The sequence below is a fragment of the Morone saxatilis genome, unplaced genomic scaffold (assembly GCF_004916995.1).
Source record: "Morone saxatilis isolate NCDOM2014 unplaced genomic scaffold, NCSU_SB_2.0 Contig8, whole genome shotgun sequence".
NCBI lineage: Eukaryota > Metazoa > Chordata > Actinopteri > Moronidae > Morone > Morone saxatilis.
This window is the reverse complement of record NW_023340257.1, coordinates 15,222,975-15,242,111: the sequence shown is the minus strand read 5'-3', so window position 1 is coordinate 15,242,111 and position 19,137 is coordinate 15,222,975. Positions and strand designations below refer to the sequence as shown.

At 42.3% G+C, this 19,137-nt stretch overlaps 1 protein-coding gene across 6 annotated transcripts in view; it reads left to right on the top strand.

Moving 5' to 3' along the window:
- Positions 1-19,137, top strand: part of rsrc1 (arginine/serine-rich coiled-coil 1) — a 103,824-nt gene that overhangs the window by 72,201 nt on the left and 12,486 nt on the right. For all 6 annotated transcript variants that reach the window (XM_035680305.1, XM_035680304.1, XM_035680303.1 and 3 more), the window contains one exon: positions 10,399-10,470. In XM_035680305.1, the coding sequence (XP_035536198.1) occupies positions 10,399-10,470 (72 nt within the window). The remainder of the gene's footprint in view (positions 1-10,398; positions 10,471-19,137) is intronic.

Genomic DNA, 19,137 nt, shown 5'->3' with positions numbered 1-19,137 from the left:
CATGAATAATGTCTGTGGCCAAACCCCTGGCTGAGGCTGGGGGGAGAGGTAGTGAGGCCAGATGAATTACACGTAGGGGGGATCTGACAGGCGGCGTGGAGCTTTGTGATCATTCCAAAGTTCTAATAATCTCTCTCACCTTCTCCATCTCCCCAGTAATGAAAGAGAATAGGTGATTGCACCCCGGGCTATGTTCCCCGCGTAATGACTCCTCCAAAGGCACAGAGCCGGCAAGGAAAAATGAACTTTGAATGAGCGGCGAATTGGCTCTGACAGAGTGATAGACCGTGACACAGATTCTGTAGCAAAACAGACGTAGTGCTAATTGATTATCAATATTTTAAGCAAAGTGATGAAAATAAGCATTAAGAGATGAGAAAGAGGGAAGAGAGAAGAGAGAGCACAACTCTACCTTCGAGGGGGGCTGTCATTTGTCCATATCTCCCTCGCTCTTTCCCTCCCCTGTGCTTCAACTCCTCCCGCGGCCAGGCTGTCTCCCCCATTTCCCCCCCTCCCTCCCTGGTGCCTTCTCAGCCTGCCCTCTCCCTCTCTCATGCATACTGTCTCTACTGTTTCTGTTTTCCTTCACCATTTTTCATCATTTTAGTTAATTGCCAAATATGTCCCTGAACTTGTATTAATTTTGTAACACTTTGCTTTATTTATTTCTTTGCTCTCACCTGCATTTCTCTTTCTGGTGTTCTGCTGAAGCTTGTTATCGGGCCAGCGTTAGACACCTCATCCCTCAGAATGTGTAATTTAGGAGTTCAATCACTTATTCATTTTTTTCTTTAAGAAACGAAAGAAATCAAACGCTTTATTCCAATACATTGTTGGCGATGTCGGACTGTGTCTCTACAGAATTTGTGAAAAGTTATCAAAATTAATTCAGCCTTTTGGAAGTATTACATGCACATGAACACATACATACACACACACACACACACACACACACACAAACACAAACACAAACACGCTTGTGCATTCGACCCACCATCCGTGAAGTCCACACCAAAGAGCAGGCAGGGACTAGCCGAGACCACCAAGTTTGTGTGTCTATTCTGCAGTGTGTGTTTGTTCCTGTAATGTGGTCAGTTGTGCTGAGCCCCATTGATGCTGCCAGGGTCCCGGCTCTCCTGCCTTTCTTTTCTAAGTGGCCGCCCTTCTGAACCTCCTTGTGTCAGCACTGCGATTAGCGGCTCCAGTTTACCTTTCATGTGCGGGGGTCCTGCTAGACTTAGTCCCATCTCCCCCACCACCTCCACCGCACACACATGAGACACACACTCAGTGGTGTGCCATCACAATGGCATCCAACAGGCTTTCAGCAGGGGGACCAGAGCCTATTCTCCACCATTCAACAGCATGCTCAAGAGCATTCACACTGGAATAAATGAACAGATACAAACACACACACACACATATTTATACACACATACTAGCCGAGCATATTTATGCACTGAAATTGCAGCACATACCACTCATTCTCACCAGGATTGCACAGTTTGATTGTAGTTGTTATAGCCTAAAATCGAAGAACATTTGTGGAATATAATGTAATCAATAATTACTATATGTAATTAGTTATAATAAATGAAATAAATATCTTAATAGTACAGACAAAGTACTAAAAAAAGAAGGAATCTTGTGGTAATTTCAGGGAGTGCACGTTTCCAGTCCAAAATTTATATTTGTAAATGTAATTTAAAGTTTATATTATGCATCCAATGTGATGCAAAATTGTCAATCAATGTCGGCAAATACTGCAGGGGTTGGGCTAAATTTGCCTGAATCCTTGCAGTCACAGTACAGAACTACAGTAAGTTCAATGATAGTAAAGCTGAGTGGGGGTTGCAGAAGCTACATGTGGAGGCTGGAAGATGTGCTGGCATGCACCTACCCTAAAACCTACATATTAGAGCCACAGTTATAGCATACAGAACCCTAACTGTAACTGGGTAGATGGGGCTGCTTGTGTTTTCTCATGTACAACTCATCCATGTAGTGTTTATTGAAATCCTACCAGTGGGACCGCTGGAGCACCATGATGTAGAAGCAGAAAGATGACTTCAAATGAGCACTGTGGGACATAAAGCAAAAGTATCCCCATCTCTTTATACAGCTTCATACAGCTCTATAATACCATGATAAATAACATTCCAGATAAAATAAACATAAGTTAAATTAATGTCTTCAGATATTAACCAACAATTTATTGTTATAAATATATATAACTAACATATCCACAGAACACTGAAGCAATGCAGTGTTCGAACTGCAGTGTAAAAACAGAAGTGCAGTGGTCATCTCAAGATGATGATATAACCTTTTTACTTGACCTGTGTTGCGTAGCCTGGCATGACAAAAACTATTTTTAGCATGGTCCAAGGGATTTGTCTATTAATGAGATATCTCTAGCACCACAGCGCAAGAACCTGTTCAAAGGTAAAAAGGATGTAAAGAAGCAGGAGAACGTTTAAAGAGAAGGAGGCTCGGAAAAAGATGAGACAGGAGAAGAGAAGGACGTTAAGGAGATGAAAGAAAAAAAAATCGTGAGGAAGTGGCATGTGGAGACATGACAGGGTTGAAGTTGAGGGTGAGATGTCATTCAGAGGCCCCAGGATGCTTAATATTTTACCGTGTGATTCCTGCATTATGGATTTGGTCTGATTGCCCTCTCAAGACCACCGTTATATATACACTTACCAGCTCATCTCAGTGAAGTTCTCATGACAGAACTTCTGTATTCATCCCATCCAAGCCCATCCTCCCACAAAACTGTTTACTGATAACACATACACACACACAAACACACATTAATGTAATGCTTTAATATCTACTGTAAGCCCTAAAAGGCATTTGCAATTAACATGTGATATTTCCATAGTGAGGTTTCAAGGTTGAACTTTGTTTGACCTGGTGGCTACATTATAGAGGCTTTGTTGTTAGCTTCCCCCCTCAGGCTTTTGTGTGTGAGGTGCTCTTATGCCTTATGTGAATATTTTGACATCCGTGTGTGTTCCTCAAGTGGGCTTATGTGTGAGCGCAGCCCATGGCAGTGCGTGGTCCTCAGAGTAACCTCCCTCTCTGATCTCCTTGACCGCTGGAGGCTTCTGCTCTTCCCCACCTTTTTCTGCACCTCTCCTCTCTGGCCCAGGGTCCGAGGCCTCCATCTCTCCGGAGAGCAGTGGTGCAGAGGCAGAGTCAGGGAATACACTTTCGCCCTTGGGTCTAAAGGCCAGGTTGGGGTGCTGGGCCCGAGCCACCCACATGCACCGTGAAGACCCCACTGCTCAGCTGCTTATTTGTTCGCTTGCCCCACATGAAACCTGTTATCAACCCCAGACCTCCTGTTCAAGGTTGTGCCCAATGGAAATGAGACCCAGACCCCAGTGTGTTGTCTGGAGAGGGGCTTGGAACGTGTGGCTGAGGATTATTGTACTGATCTTCCTTGTTATTCAGTCTCACTCAAAACTGATTGAAAATGTGTTATTTAGAGTTAAACAAACAACTCAAAGGAAGCGGCGTAATTAAATTGCTACACACAGCTTGCCTGGTTGTCCAGTCAAGTAGTTGAGTAATCTGTCATTACAGGTCCAAGAAACATTTAGCCAGTTTGTTGTTTTGTGTAGTCTTTATGATGACTCGAGTTACATCTCTGCCATGAGAGTTTAAAAAGCACTAGCTCTAAACAGATTAGGGAAGCAACTAACTAACAGAATTATTACCAACAAATCTGACGGATACTTGCGCTTGGTCTTGGACAATGTCAGAAAACGATAAAAAAGCTCCCAGAGTTCCCAGAGCCCAAGGTATCGGTTTCAAATTGCTTGTGTTGACTTCAAAATCCAAAGATCTACTATCATGTACTGGAACACAATATTTTTGCTTGAAAAAGACACATGATTAATGATGATTTTTAGTCACTATACCAAACATTTCAGCTCTAAAATAGAGCTCCTGTGTCAATAGTGGAGAGGCAGTTTGACTGAAGTTAAATCTAGTAAGAAATATTTTGACTATCAGTTGATTTAAGATGTCTTTTGTTGAGATCTGCTGTATAAGTATAATAGAAGATTAGTGTTGGATACAAATCTCGTTCTACTCTGTTGAAGTGGCCATGGAAACGTCCACAAATATCCATTCTATGTACAAGACGTCTTTGCGAAGACATTTTGTGTTGGGAATAAGAACAGAGAGAGGCAGATTTTGCATTTTGGCAACTTTGACCTTTGGTTGAAAATGTTTGCATGAGCAGAAACAAGCTTTCGCCTTGAGACCTTATATATGTAGAAATGGACTGTATACAAAGTAGGGAGGGAGACATTTACATCCTATCAACCGTATGTTGGCCTTTAAATACTCAGATATGCTGTATATAAAATATGAATTTGAATTGTATCAGTAGTCTGCAGAGAAAATGAACTCTGGACAGTTACCTCCTGTTTTCCCTTCAGATAAATCTCTTCTTAATTCCTCACCTCTTTGAGTTTGACAGCTGCAATCTCAGCATGATCACTGAAAAGGAAAATACAAACATGGAGCCCAGGTGTCTAGAGTTAAGAGGCTGTTTTAAAAATTGATAGAACAAATGTTGCATGAGGAACGCTCCAGAGTTTTGGATGTCGTTTCTGACATAGCGAGCGTGCATAGGGAAAGTGTAATTTCTACACACATCCAAGAGGATCCAAACTGTCCCTCTGACTTCATGTATAGCAAGTTTTTATGTGCCAAAACACAGTGTCAGCATGCAGTACTGGCAGCTTGCATCTGGCTCCTTCATTTAGGCAATCACTCCTCTCTGAAGCATCCATAACACCACAGGAGTACAAGCCCTAATTGATGCAACCCCCCCTCCAGCATCAGAATATAGCTGTGAAACAAAACAAAAGCTTTTCAGACGATTGGCAATGAATAATTGATTGATTTTGTAAGATATCTCTCTCTAATTGTTTAGTTTGTAAATATTTCATGGGTGTCGTTAAATCAGCCTGATGACAGATGCAGGAGGGCAGCCTGCGATAAAGATCATTCAAGTTCAGGTCTTCTGCCTTCTGCCTGAAGGAATTCGCTGTATGATTTACACACACAGTAGGAGGATCATGTGGGTTTAGCTGAGACACATTGATTCATATACAGAACTGGTTACACTTTCATGTGTTTCTTGTTGTCGGCAGACTTTCTTCAGGCCCAGCACACGTTGCACAATGTCATACATTAACTGCTGCTATAATGCAGACTTGCCCTTGAATGGTTTTATGCATTCTGCTGCTAAATATTTAAATTACTTCATCTTTTATCTCTTCGTGTTTACCCATCCAATCAGGATGCAGGTACATTTGTGATATGTCTTGTGTCAAATTATACTTTACAGCTACACGGTCTACATGAGCCGGTTTTGATGAAGGGTTCTGTACAAACACACATAAAAGCAGGGCCTGGCTGGAGCCCTCTCGCTTGTGTTTTCTGTGTGCTCTGCCACCTAGTGGTTGCTTTGGATTTTGCTTCTTCCAGTGATCCATTTAACTTTTACACCTGCTGTACATTTCTACAACCGCATCATCACTCTGCCCCCTCAGATACAGTGGCTTTCCGTCTCATGGTTCAACTTTTTTTTTTTTTTTGACTGTCTCTGAGCAAGTATTGTATCAATCTTAATATACTGTGGTCAGGTCAGATGAAGAACAATTATCAGTGTACATGCTGTGGTAACTAATTCACATGGAACTTGTGAATAAAGGACGGTGAAAAAGCATGCAAGGCAGACAATTTGATTTGACCAGTTATTTAGTGAATGTTCTTTTTCTACACTTTCTCATTTCTGATCTATCTCATGCAGAACATGTAATGTGTTCCCAGCTTTATTTGTGGAACCCGGGGAGACGAATAAGCCTCTGGTTTAAGCCCATCACTGTCTTTCCCTTCGTCTGTCAGTATTATAAGTTCTGTTTACACACAGTGAAGTGCAAACTGTAACCTTCAGGCATCCTGCATTCAAAGCCTCAGTATTTCTTGAATATAAACATATGTTTTGGAACACAAAACATGTCTCAAATGACAGAAAGTATTATCCCGGATCATTTTTGAACACCCTGCCAGCTGAAAACATTTCTTTATCCTTTAAAATTAGCCGCAAAAAAATCAGTATGGTACTGGGCCTAATTTGCTTTTTTACATTTTATTCCTTTTCAGACGCCGTCGCAATATTGTCGCTGCAACAGTATATCGCTCTGTATGACTATTCAGTTGTCAGACTCTTTGCCCAGCAGTTTTCTGTCTGTCTGTCTATCCACCTGTCTGTCTGTCGTGTCTTCTTACCTGTCAGGCCCGTTATATGTCAGTTAGTGTGCCTACCTGTCTGTCCTCCAGCCCCATTGTGTTCTTATGTTTCTTTGTCTCGTCTTTCTGCTTGTCAGCGCTGTTATTCGTCAGCGTTCCTACAGGTCTGTTGGTCTGTCTGCCTGTCTTCCAACCTGTCTGTCTCTATTTATTTATTTATTTATTGTCTTATCTGTCTCTCTGGTATTCAGTGTTGGTCGGCGGCCCGGCTGCCGAGCTTCACTGTAAAGTGCTCGGCTCATTGGAAGGGACATTTTTCCAATGGCGCTCCGCTGCTTCTAATATTCTGTTTGTCGTTGGGTGTGAGGCTGATTTATCACGCCTCCTCTCCTGCTGACATTCGGATTCACTTTGATTGGCGGTTGGACGAAATGACACCCACCACTACCAACACGGCTAACATCACTGCAGCTCTCACACGTATGCAAACAACACACACAGTCAAATATTCTGCATACTCAAAGTCAGGTATGCAGTGGATAGGAATATGCCCATTACGCCAACACACTTACATTTATACATGAAACATGCACTTGCATATATATATACTCACTCATAAACTCACACAAACAAACAGACTAAGTGGATAACTGTTGTGCTGACCTCTGTCTTCAGCATTGTTAGTTTGTAAGTGTTGTATTGAGTTTATTGAACAACGTGGGCAGACTGCTGCTCTTGTGTTGTTCTCTCACCTCACGAACTCTATAATATGATAGCCTTTCTCACTTCTAATACTTACTGTACCCGGCCTAAGGCCTAAGCTACCACGCTCCTGTGTTGAATAACATCTCTCTCCTTCTTTTTCTCACTCTCTGTCCCTCCCTTCTCCCCCCCAATCCCTCCTTAATAACTCTATAACTCACCTCAGCCTTAGATTTAATTGCTTATCTGTGTGTAAACGCATTAACCCTCTGCTGTATCTGTTTTGCCGCCGTCCCGGGGGCCCGACAAGCCTCTCTGACTGCCGTGCCTTACATCCAATGAATAGTCCTTCTCTGAGTGGTAATAGGGAATCAGCATCGTAGCAGCAAGCATTGGCGGCGTGTAAGAGATAAATCAGATTGGGGGTCTTGCTTTGCCAGTTTATTGAATCTAAATTGCGTGCGCGCGTGGCCCCCGCCGGCCCTACACGGCCCATCCATCTCCCGGCTGATAATGGAGCGGGCCCGATTCCACCTGGTGGGAGCATTATTACATTTCCCCTCTAACGAGACCCAGCTAATCCTGCCAAGGCAGGACAGGAGAGAACAGAGCGGAGGAGAGAAGAGAATAGAAGAGGGGAAGAGAGAGGAGTGAAGGAAAATGTTGGGGGAGGAGGAGAAGAAATGAGAGAAAGAAAGGAGGAGAAAAGAGATAGAAGAGGAGATTCTGTAAGGGAAAAAAACGAATTGCAAACATCCTGGCAGCTTGCCTCTCCCTCCCACTCTCCCTCTTTCTCTCTTTCTCACTTTCTTCCTCTCTGTTGCTGTGCATAAAACATCTTCTAGCGCCATCAGAGCTACATGGCCCCTGGGCCCCTGAGCTGCAATTACACTCATAATCACAATGCGATTTCACTGACGCTCTCCGCCCCTTCCTGCTGCCATCCCTCCTCTTTTCCCTCCGCCCCTGCAGCCAAGACTGAACGAAGTCTAAATGAAGTGAAAGGCCTCTCCTCTCCCCAACACCCGGCCGTTTATTACCCGCTCTAATAAAAGTCCATCACAGAATTATCCTACAATGAACTGGAGCCACTAAGTTGCCAAGAAATATACTTCCAATAAGCGGCCTCTGCACACAGACATGTCTATATTTCTCGATGGGTGCAGCTGTGAGGCTTAAATCTTTTTACATGCTTTTTACAAATATAATGTTAACAGGCTTTTCATGATAGTGCAGCAAAGTGTGTTGCTGTAATGTATTTTTTTGTAGTTTATCTTTTTTTTTAAGCAGAGCTTCTTATTGATGTAATTAAATCGTATCCCTGGCTCAGCGCTCAGGCCTACTTTCATTGTTTTGAGGGGGCAGGAGCCCCGTGAGGCAGTGCACTGATGAGAGATGGATAAACAGTTTGATTTGCTGCTATCGCCCCCAGGCACAGTGTACTGGAGAGATGAGCAAGAGAAGGAAGAGAAAGCATAAAAACGGGGAGGGGTGGGAGAGGGCAAAACAGAAGGAGAGAAGAGAGAGCGAGAGGATAAGAGAACCTGTTGGGGGAGGGATGAAGGGATAGAGGTGGAGGATAAACATGCAAACAAAAAGAGGCGACAAATCACTCCTATTGTTTGTGTGCACATGTTTGTGTGCACGCAGGCAAAGCTTTTTCTCTTATTTCTGCTTGTTTGTCTGTTTTCCTCACTGTCAGTTCTTCCTTTTTTCCTGCATGGCCCCCATCTATCTGCCTTTGCCTCCTCTTTCTCCCCCGTCTCTCTCCCGCTCCATCACACCACCAGTACTGCTCTGTTTCCTACCTGTCTCCCGGTAGCCCCGAGCAATGAGGGAGCTGAAGAACACAGAGTTCATGCGCACAAAAAACACACACAAATCCACGTCTGTGCATACAAGAAAACTCATGAATGTACTTGCTAGCACCTGCAAGATGGTGCAGCCCATGGACTGGTTTTTGGCACACACAAACTTACTAAATTATGACTGTTAGCTAAGAGAAGTAGATTGATTGCAGTTGATTTGGTTAGACATGCTCATGCACACACACACACACCCTAGCTGAGGGAGGTAGAGGAGGGTTCAGTCATCCATGTAGAGTCATTGTTAGTAAAGATGCGGAACCTCCGGACTTAACCAGCCATAACAGCAGTGTGACGGGTTCTTTGTCTACGCCAATTACTGAACAAAAACAACAGCGCAGTCACAGAGAGACTAGCGCAACCCATGGCCTCCTGCATCCAAACACACACACACACACACACAGACGTGTAAGCGTTGTATTTTTATGTAACGTATTTGCTTGCAGCGCAAAGTCTAACACACAATCAGACACATAACGAGGAGCGTACACGAAACACACGTGCATGCGCAGGCATCTCAAGTGGTGCAATAAACCACATTGGGACACCCACAGCTGTGCCCTAACACAAACATTCTGTAAGCACTCACAAACACTTACACCCACTCTTATGTTGTGTAAACTTCCCCAAAAAGAGCTCTCATTCTCTTCCTCCCCCTTCCTCTTCTGTTTCTCTCCCTTCCTCGTTTTTTTTTCTTCTCAAAGTTTAAACTCATTAAGTGTAATGATATTGGAGACTCAATTTTACATAGCTCACTCATCAACCAAGTGAGATAGCAATAAAGGCAAATGGCTCCGCTGAGGCCCTAACGCAGCAAAATAAATGATGCGCCGCAACGGAAATGTAATTAATTTAGAGGCAGTATTGATAGTCCTGCCATACATGGCATTATATTTTTTAATGTGGCTTAACATCTTGATTATTCAGGGGGAAAGGCGGAGGAAAAGGCAGCCGAGACAACACGGCTCACGATGAGAGATGCTTAAAATGCCCTGACGAGTGTTTACTCCCGCTGTCTCACTTTCTCTTAAGCTTTTCATTATGCCGAGACGATAAACACCTCTCAGGAAGATGCGCTGACTTTTACAGGGGTGTGAAGGAAAAGCAGAGAAGGGTGCTGCCTGGTAGGAAAAGGATGAGAAGGCACAATTGATATTTTTTGTTGATTTCTGCGCTTACTGTTGATCCAATCCAATAATTTGTTCTCTGGTAATTTTCTGCATACTCTGTGATTAGGATCAATTTGTTTCAAAACAGTGTCTTCCACAGAAATAACCTTGTGCCTTACACGTACAAATATATATATTTTAAATGGCATTATCATTAAAATCAAATCATTTAAATTAAAAAATGGCGGCATTTACTTATTTGTTTTCATTTTATGTTCAGTACAAATACATAATCATGTATCTTAATATCATTTTAAAACGATAATTAATTCCTTGATACCTTAATCTTTAAAAATGTTATTTTCTGTAATATAACTAGTACGAGTGGTTCCTCCTGAAGTTCTGCTTTGCTCCTAACTGCTGTCTGCTGTCTCTCTTTTCAGCTAAGACGGACGAGGTGCTGAAGGCTAAAGTAGCCAAGAGAGAGGAGGAGGCCCGGAAGAAACTAGAGGAAGGTGAGTTATATGTGTGTATGTCTGTCATATATCCAACATGTGGGCTTCGGCACCAATATCAAACCGGCTCTAAATGGACAACACAGTCACAAAGGACAACAAAAAGCTATAAAATGTAACAAATTTAAAAAAAGTCTACTGTCTTAGCTGGAGCATTTTTATCTGAAAAAACAAAACAAAAGGCAAACTGGTCATGTATGTATGCATGTTAGTTTTTATAAAGCTCTCATGACATGAATATGAGCCAACAAGTGCAAGAATACAAAAAAAGGTTCACTTCCCCTCTGTTTCTCATGTCAGGTATTGCAGTATTTTTGTAGCCCCTCAACTCTCAACATTAGTGATTTTACACACTTAAACACATCTAGTATTTTCACATTTACATATTAACGTAAGCGCCCTGGTCTTGTAAAGGAGAATTCTTCCCTGACAATTCATCTGTGCTTTGCAAAACATGAACTTGGAGATACAAGGTTATTATAGTTATTTAAATTGCTGATTGCACCCCTTAGTTTTTATTAAGACGGCTGTAATCTACATAAAGATGCATAGTAGATGTTCAACGCAGAAATGTGCTTAGCATTGCAGGCAGTAAATTTATCCTGCCAACCTGAAATCCCCCACTACCACCAACATAGGACACGTACACATACACACATACACACAAAGATTATCTCGATACACACTCAAATAAAGTCAAGAGTAATTTGCAGTGGATATGCTAACAGTAATAAAAGTCCTTAGATAGAATAATGACCCCGGTCCCTGTTCTGACCAGAGCACAGTATAAATGAGAATATCAAATGTGCTGTTATCAATTGCACTGTGTGTGTGTGTGTACAGGCACACACAGGCATGTGTAGTAGCATAATTTGTTCTAGTGTGGGTGTTTTTATATTGCTGGATTCTCTCCTTGTGTCATTTTTTGTGTTTGCATCGAGCAGGCATGGCAGTGTGACCTTTAAAGTTAGCTGACCTTTTAGCCAAATGAAAGCCCAGCCATCAGAAACTAATTAGCCCTGCACTCATGCTTTGGTCCCCCAGTTCTGGGAAGAATCTATTCTCTCCTTTTCTCTATTGCACCCTGTTTTATTTAGTTTTATTTTTTCCTTTCACCACTCTCACATTCATATTATTCTTTTTTTCCTCAGTCTTAGTGCTCTGTCTCTTCCTCCCTTCCCTTTCTCTTTTCTCCTCCTACTTTTTGTCTCACACACTGTTTTTCTTCCCACCTCCATTCGTCCTCATCAACCATTTCCACCTCTCTCCTGCCCTCTTCTCTGTGTCTTTCTTACTCTTTTGCTTCTCTCTTTTCTGTGTGGAAGCATTGCCAAAGTGGTGACTAAGTGCCTTGCTTAAGGCAACAGAGCAAGGCTTCCAGTCAAATAGCTTTCTTAAGCTAAGTTCACACTGCACTGTTGCCACTTTTTGGATTCAGTTGACTCTTTCTCCCCTTTGCTCAGAGCTCGCTCATCCTTCACTCCAACTGTTCGTTCTGTGTGAAATAAGGTGTTGTACTTGACTGTGTAGTGGAGCGGTGCAGTGCAGCTTGCTGTGAAGGTGCTGGCTTCGAGGACGATTATTTCATTCCTTCCCCTGCACGGGGACACATGAAGTGAGATCAGAGAGGCTTGACAAAGTGACTCGCCCTTGCCTTGGTAGCGAGAGAAACCAGTGGTGCCGTCACAAACACACATGAACACACATCCACACACAAGCAAAGCCAGCCAGCTCCATCCTCTTTTGCCCTTCCTCCTAGCACAACTAAAATGGAGGAGGTGGGCCACTGCTGCTGCTAAACAGCAGATCACCAAGGGTCTCCTTATTCCCCGTAGGGCCTCTTAGAGGTCAACACAACTAGAAAGTTTACACTGGAACCGTTAAGTCAACTGAAATGAGAAAACCTTTAAAGAGAATGGAGGGGAGAAGTGAAGAACACTACCACCTACACTCCTTGTTCATAAATAGATTCACATCCTAGACTGGCAATGTGTTTGAGTTAGTTTAGCCCTAATCGAAACCACCGAGATCTGATTCATGTGAATGCTATGATATGCAAGCTATTATTGTAGCGAACTGTGGCTGTATACTGCGGAGCCCTGCGAGAAAAGAGGGGTTTTTATCAGCAACTGAGAGAGAGAGAAACGAGAGGATCAATAACTGACCCTGTGGTCATCAGTTAACAAAGTAGTGTTCACTTAAAAGGAGTGTTTGGCTCTCTGGTTAAGGGCAGCCAGATGATGCTAGTGGTTGAAAAAGGAAACATGTGATATGAAAGGGTGTGAGAATAAGAGGGGAGGATGATTCCTTTGTTAGTTGCATGCCTTGTTTAGGCTATTAAAGCTGAGAGATGTTGTTTGTGTGCCCAGGAGGCTTTTAGCTAACATAGTGTGTCCAACTTTAATAAGCTGGACCAACTGCCAGTGTATCACAGACGGTTTGTGTGGACTGTGCTGTTGGCTGGCACTTAACTGAATAACCAGAGCGACTGTGTGGTAGTACTGTACTGTATTCAGGGCTGGACAATAAACCAATTATATCAAATTATGAATCTCTTGCCGACCTAAACTTTACTCATCCTTTCCCTTTCGTGTGGACATTATTAAAGCTACGTGTGCATCAAGAGCACAAACACACATGTACCAACCAATCAGTGCAGTATGTATGACTGGTCATTCTGTAATTAAATAGGACAAAAATATAAGAAGTGGGCCAACATGAGAAAGAAAATATATAAAGCTGTAACTTCCGTTATTGATCAATCTGCCAAGTATTCATTCATTCAGTCATTAGTCTTTTCCAGAACCGATCTTTATTTATATATTCTTTGTTTTGTCCAACCAAAACAATCTAAAACCATAATATATTCAGTTTATTATCACGACAAAGCATCAAACCATTAAAGAAGCTGGTGAAACTGAATTTTTTTATTAAAAAAGACTGAAATTTATAATGAAAATATTTGCTTATAATAATAATTATCTGTTGATCCACTCATGAATTAATCATCTATTTGCTTCAAAAAAAGTTATATTTCTCATTATTAAAGTAAATCTAATCATTTAATTTAGTATAGATTTTAGATCGTATTGTTCAGCCTAGTAGTGTGTTTCTTATTGTTTTATTGTTTGTGTTTTGCTGTCAATACAGCATAAACTATTCATTTCATGTTCCAATCCAACTGGGAAGTTTGATGTCAAGAAAATAAGAGATGGAATTGAAAAGAGAAAAGTGTCTATTATTCCCTCCTCACTAAAATTTACCAATAAGTGAGTCACGATTCAGTGGTTGGGTGTGTGTTTGTTTAAGTTTGTCATTAGTCAGGGCCCCATTAGACTATGTGTTAACTCCTCCAGCTTTTCTTTATATATTTATTATCCATCAGAGTTAAAGAAAAAGGTAACACATCAACCAGTTGCTATGAAAATTGGTGTCAAATGCTTGATAACCCCAATTCATTCCCACACACTCACATGCTGCTTCAAAGGGCCCTAAACACACCCTGAACACTGTCGCTCAGTGAAGTTTTGGGTAATGTGTGTCGTTCATGAGGCACTGATGGAAACAGATTTTCATTTGTGCAGCCACTCTCCGACATACAGAATTATGTAGATATGGATTGGACACTAGCCTATAGCCTGTGGATGGTATTTTAGCCCTTATGCTGCTCTGTCCCCATTACCTCAAAACCACCACCAGATTGGGAGATCATATATTTTAATGAGACGTATAATAGCTCTTTAACCCATATCATTAGGGGAATATATACCTACGGTTTGCTCTTTTGGCAGTTAAACGAAAGGACTGTTTCCCTAATTACGCGGTGTGTAGGACAGGTCACGGGTTGGGTGTGTACCTGTCTGTGTGTGTCTGTGTTCAGGAATTATATGACCATTAAATATTCAGCCGCAGGCCCCCATCCAGCCCCCACTTCCTCGACCTAGCATCCATTAACGCCTCATCACCGTTTAACTAGCTCTGTTGTCAATCACCACAGGGCCTCGACTAAAAGAGAAAATGTCTGGATTTGGTTTCTTCCCTTACTTGTCCAACATACAGAAATAAGAGTGAATACACATCTGTAATAACTGTAGGGGGCCTCAGTCAAAGACAATCAATATTAGAGAAATATCATTAAGGGCGCATGTGCCCGTTCCATCATTTGTTTGAAATAATATTTCTCTTGTTAGGTGTGATTACGTGCTCTGCTAAACAATTTGTCAGTCAGCTAAAATTTCCGCTCTGCATGCAATAGCGGTGTGGGTGTGTGCGTCCATAATAAATGATGTGATCCCTTTTCTAATTGAAAATAATAACTAATCCACGGATAACAAGCTCTTGTATAATCCAAAGCCATATCCCTTCAGTTCTGGCCTATCTCGGCTGTAATAAAAGACAGGAAATGAGAGGCAAGTGAGAGTGGTGGCTTGGACATTGACGCTTAATGTAATCTGCCTTGAAATCAAATTATTTGACCTGGAAAGCCTAACAATACAAAACTCCTGCCGGGCTGCTGTTAAATATTTAGCACGTGCCTGTCATGAATACAAATGGTGCGCAAATTAGAATCTACAGGCGCGTGACCCCCATATCACACCCCGGGAGCACAGGGGGGCTGGCTCTGCTTTAAATGTTTTAATTACCGGGGCCATGGTGTGGCTTGCCACGCTACCTCGCCGAGCAGCATCGGCGCTGCTCAGGCTGCCACTTGAAGGACAAGCGGTGAAATTCATCCGCTGGTAAACACGAGTGATCTGGTGTCCATGATCTCATCACATTAACTAAAACATGAGGATTCAATAAAGAGAGTGTCTGAATTATACCATGCTATAATTATAGTTCCCAGCATCCTCTCTCAGGCTTAGAGCATTATACTTTTTTTAAGCTGTGTTCTCTCCACTGGCTATATGATCTACCGTAGGACTCCAGGGAGGCACTGTATTGCTCTTGTGCACTCTGTGCTGAAGGAAGATCTGTCTCAGTGATTTTGATGTAAGAAAATCTGGTTTGTATCGATTCTATATTGATTAGTGGAGTTAGCCTCATCTCCTGTCGTTACTTCAGATAAATGGCCTTATTTGTTGTGTTATTATGTTCAACACAATCATGCCAGGAACAGTCAGAGGAATATTGAGCCGACACTTCATTGGCTTTATGGGTTCCATTTGTTCCAGGAATTAAAGGATGTTTTCTGCCTGTATAGCACTGCAGAGAAAGTGTAAAAGAGAGCACACTGACAATCAATTACACCTTCACTTTAAAGGTCTGTTTCAAACAGAAACTTACAGGAGAACGTTCCACGTTTATATCTGATTTTTGTCCTGCCTAAATAGTGATTGATTTAGAGATGAATACTGCCACAGATTCAGTCTAGCCATCGCTCTTTTTTTATTTTCTCCTTTCTCCTCCCTATTCATTCAGGTTTGTGGTTCCCCCCACGTTGAAATGATTAGTTATGCAAGGCTTGTAAGCACTGAATCAGAGTTATGGTCCCTGGGGAAATAAATTTGGCAGAAAATCAGTGTGAGAAGATTTAATTATCACGAGGAGACCTTTTTTCCTTGCCTTGGCCCACTGAAGCCCAAACTCCTCTCTCTCTCTTGCTCTCTCTTTCTCCCTCTCCCTCCCTCTCTCCTCTCCCTCCCTCTCTCCTCTCCTCCTCTCTCTTCTCTCTCTCTCTCTCTCTCTCTCTCTCTCTCTCGCTATGCTCAGCTCCACACGCTACAGCCAAAAAAACCCTGGCGTGCAGCATGGACGCCAGCCCTCTCCTTGCCTTCCTTCTCCTCCCAATTTGTTTCATTGCACGGTGATAAGCCAAGCAATTACTGCTTTATTGATTTTTCATCACTGCAAATTTAAAGTTGATTTTTTCCCCCTCCCCTACCTCTCGCTTCCCCTTTCCTCCCTCGGAAATGGCCCGGCAAGGTGATTAGGTGACCTCCTGTCCTGCTAGTCCCGTGAACGAGTGGAGGCGCATGCCGAATTCCGCTAACCCCCTGTGACCCTTTGTTGTCCCGGGGTAATGGGATGCTGATGCTACCCGGTGTGTGGCTGTCACTTCTGCAGCTATGGAGCCTATAGCGTAATCATTTCTATAAGGATATCAATGGGATGACATGTTTGACTCGGTAGCAGCCTTGCTATCTCTACCATAGGCTAGATTACACAGAAATTGACCATGCAGACCTCCAACCTGTGTTCACTCAGGTCAAGTGGACAGATGATTGACAGCACCCTTTTACCCTCTGTGATTGGTAATCGTTTCTTAGGTCACCCTTATCAATTAATCTGCTAGTTGGCCGATCTACGTAACCTGTTTCACTTACCACACTGATATATTTTCCAGATTTCGTGTCCATTCTATTTATGTTTACGAGTGTTTCATGCAAATCAATTAGATATTGGATGTAAAAAAAAAAATTATTTTTTGCAAATTATTTTTTACATTCACTTGTTTAAATGTTATTTTTTTTTCTTTCTGAACCTTCTGAAAATTAAAAAACAATTCTAGCTAAATCATCAGTATGACTATTTCAACCTCAGTATCCATTGCTATGGGATTGCTATTGGGAGTTTGAAGGTAGAGCAGTAGTTTGCTGCTCTAACTGAAAACATTCCCAATATGTGAAAGTGGCTTCCACGCACACACAAACACACACACATGCGTATGTCTGGACATGATCATAAACAGCATTAGCGTGCTTAGTGCAGTCTAACAGGGTGGTCAGACTGCTGTGATTAGACACACCCGCAGACTGTCGCAGGTCAAAGTGCTGGCATCCTGGGTGGCTGTGGCCATGTGGTGGCCCCTGCGAGGTTTGTCATTAGACATCAGAGGTCACTTAAGAGTGTGTGTGTGTGCGTGCGTGCGTGTGCGTGTGCGTAAATATGTGTTTGTGTGTCTCTGTTTTGAAATGTGATGTGTGTGACGATTCAGGAATTGGAATGTTTGATATGAGGCCGCATGAGAGTCCCGTGTGTGTGTGTGTGTGTGTGTGTGTGTGTGTGTGTATTGGGGGGCTTTGGTGGCACTACACTGTGCCATGAAAAACAGGGAGCAATTGGATCTACAATTTATTTATTTATCAACTTTATAAATCAATTTATAAATCAACTTTTGTGTCATACTAAAGTACGTTAACCTGTGTTTAGTAACACTTTTATACAGTTTATATGTGGCTGACCTTGGTTGGGAACATTGTCACAAAGCCTGATTACAGTCACATGACATATGTTGTCCCATGATCCGCACTTTAAACCAGATTTTTATTTTTTGGGATACAAGAAAATCATGTGGGAAAATATTGCAGTCCCTATTCTTGCTCCTGCAACTCATTCAGGGACAAGCTATACCTGTGACATCAGGACGGGTCCAGCGATCCAGGCAGTAGAGGGAGGTCGTATTTCGGGGGAAGTTGTGCCGTCTGGAGGGAAAGTACACCATTTTATACTTCTGCACACACATAAGCAGGATGCAAAGAGAAAGACTCTGCCCCCCCTTCGTACACCAGTACAGCTGACAGAAATCAGACATATCAGGACTGACTGGACATTATAGTCACACAGCTATTCATGCATTTCCTTCCTGTAATTTAGTCCATGAAGGAAAATAATTTACAATGAGGAGTTTTAGATTTACATGCAAATGATGATGTCACTCTTGTTTTGTTTTTTTGCATGATTCCCTCCAATAAGGCAGAATGCAACAGAAAAAACGGAGGGTAATATATTACACAGTGCCAAGGTTATTAGTCTACAACTGAGGTCAGAAGAGGAGGAGGTGGGGGGCATTTGCCTAATTAATTACTACTCAGACACACACAGTCACAGCCATGACCTTTACTAATATAGTTTGTAGCAGACCACACAAACAGGAGACTCTCTGCCTCGCTGTCCCTTTTCCTCTCTCTCCTACACACACACACACACCCTGTCAGGCCAGCAAGTGAAAGGGAGAACAATTACAACCCAACTTAAGGGGAAATGAGTTGGTTGCTTGAATGGCTACATGTCAAGAAGACCGGTAGTCACAAGGGTGTGTATGTGTGTGTATGTGTGTTGATGTTCATGTGTTAGTGTATGTGAAAATCGAGCCGATTTCCTGGATTCAGATTACATCATTTTCATTTTAAAGACCTTGCTCCAATTAAGTAATTAGTTGTGTGGTGTTTCTCTAATTATAGAGTTGTTCATAAAAGAGCTGCTGACCAGCCTGGGATTGAAAAATGGAGACCACTGCACTTTTTCTCCTGGATGCACACACACACACACAGACACAGACACAGACACAGACAGCCTAGTTTAACATCAAGTTAATGCAGTCAAATGCATGTTATTTCTGGTAAAGGGCAGGGCAGGGCTCTATATTCTAATCACACTAAAACAGCACTGTGCTTAATAAAGAGCTCCTTGAGTCTCATAGACAGATTACTGTACTCAAGGTTACTCAACAGTTAAGAGAGGGAGAGTTTAAGGTACGTGTTCCTTCATCTATGTTGTGCTGTATTTTTTACAACACTGCTTCATCATGTTTCAAGCCTCTCCTATTTTACAGTAAATACAAGCTGCCTTTCATTATTCTCTGTGCAGAAAAGTCTTTAATAAATCAGCTTTAACCAATAAGTATCTACTTAAAAATGTCATAATGCACACAGGGGAAGTTTCCCT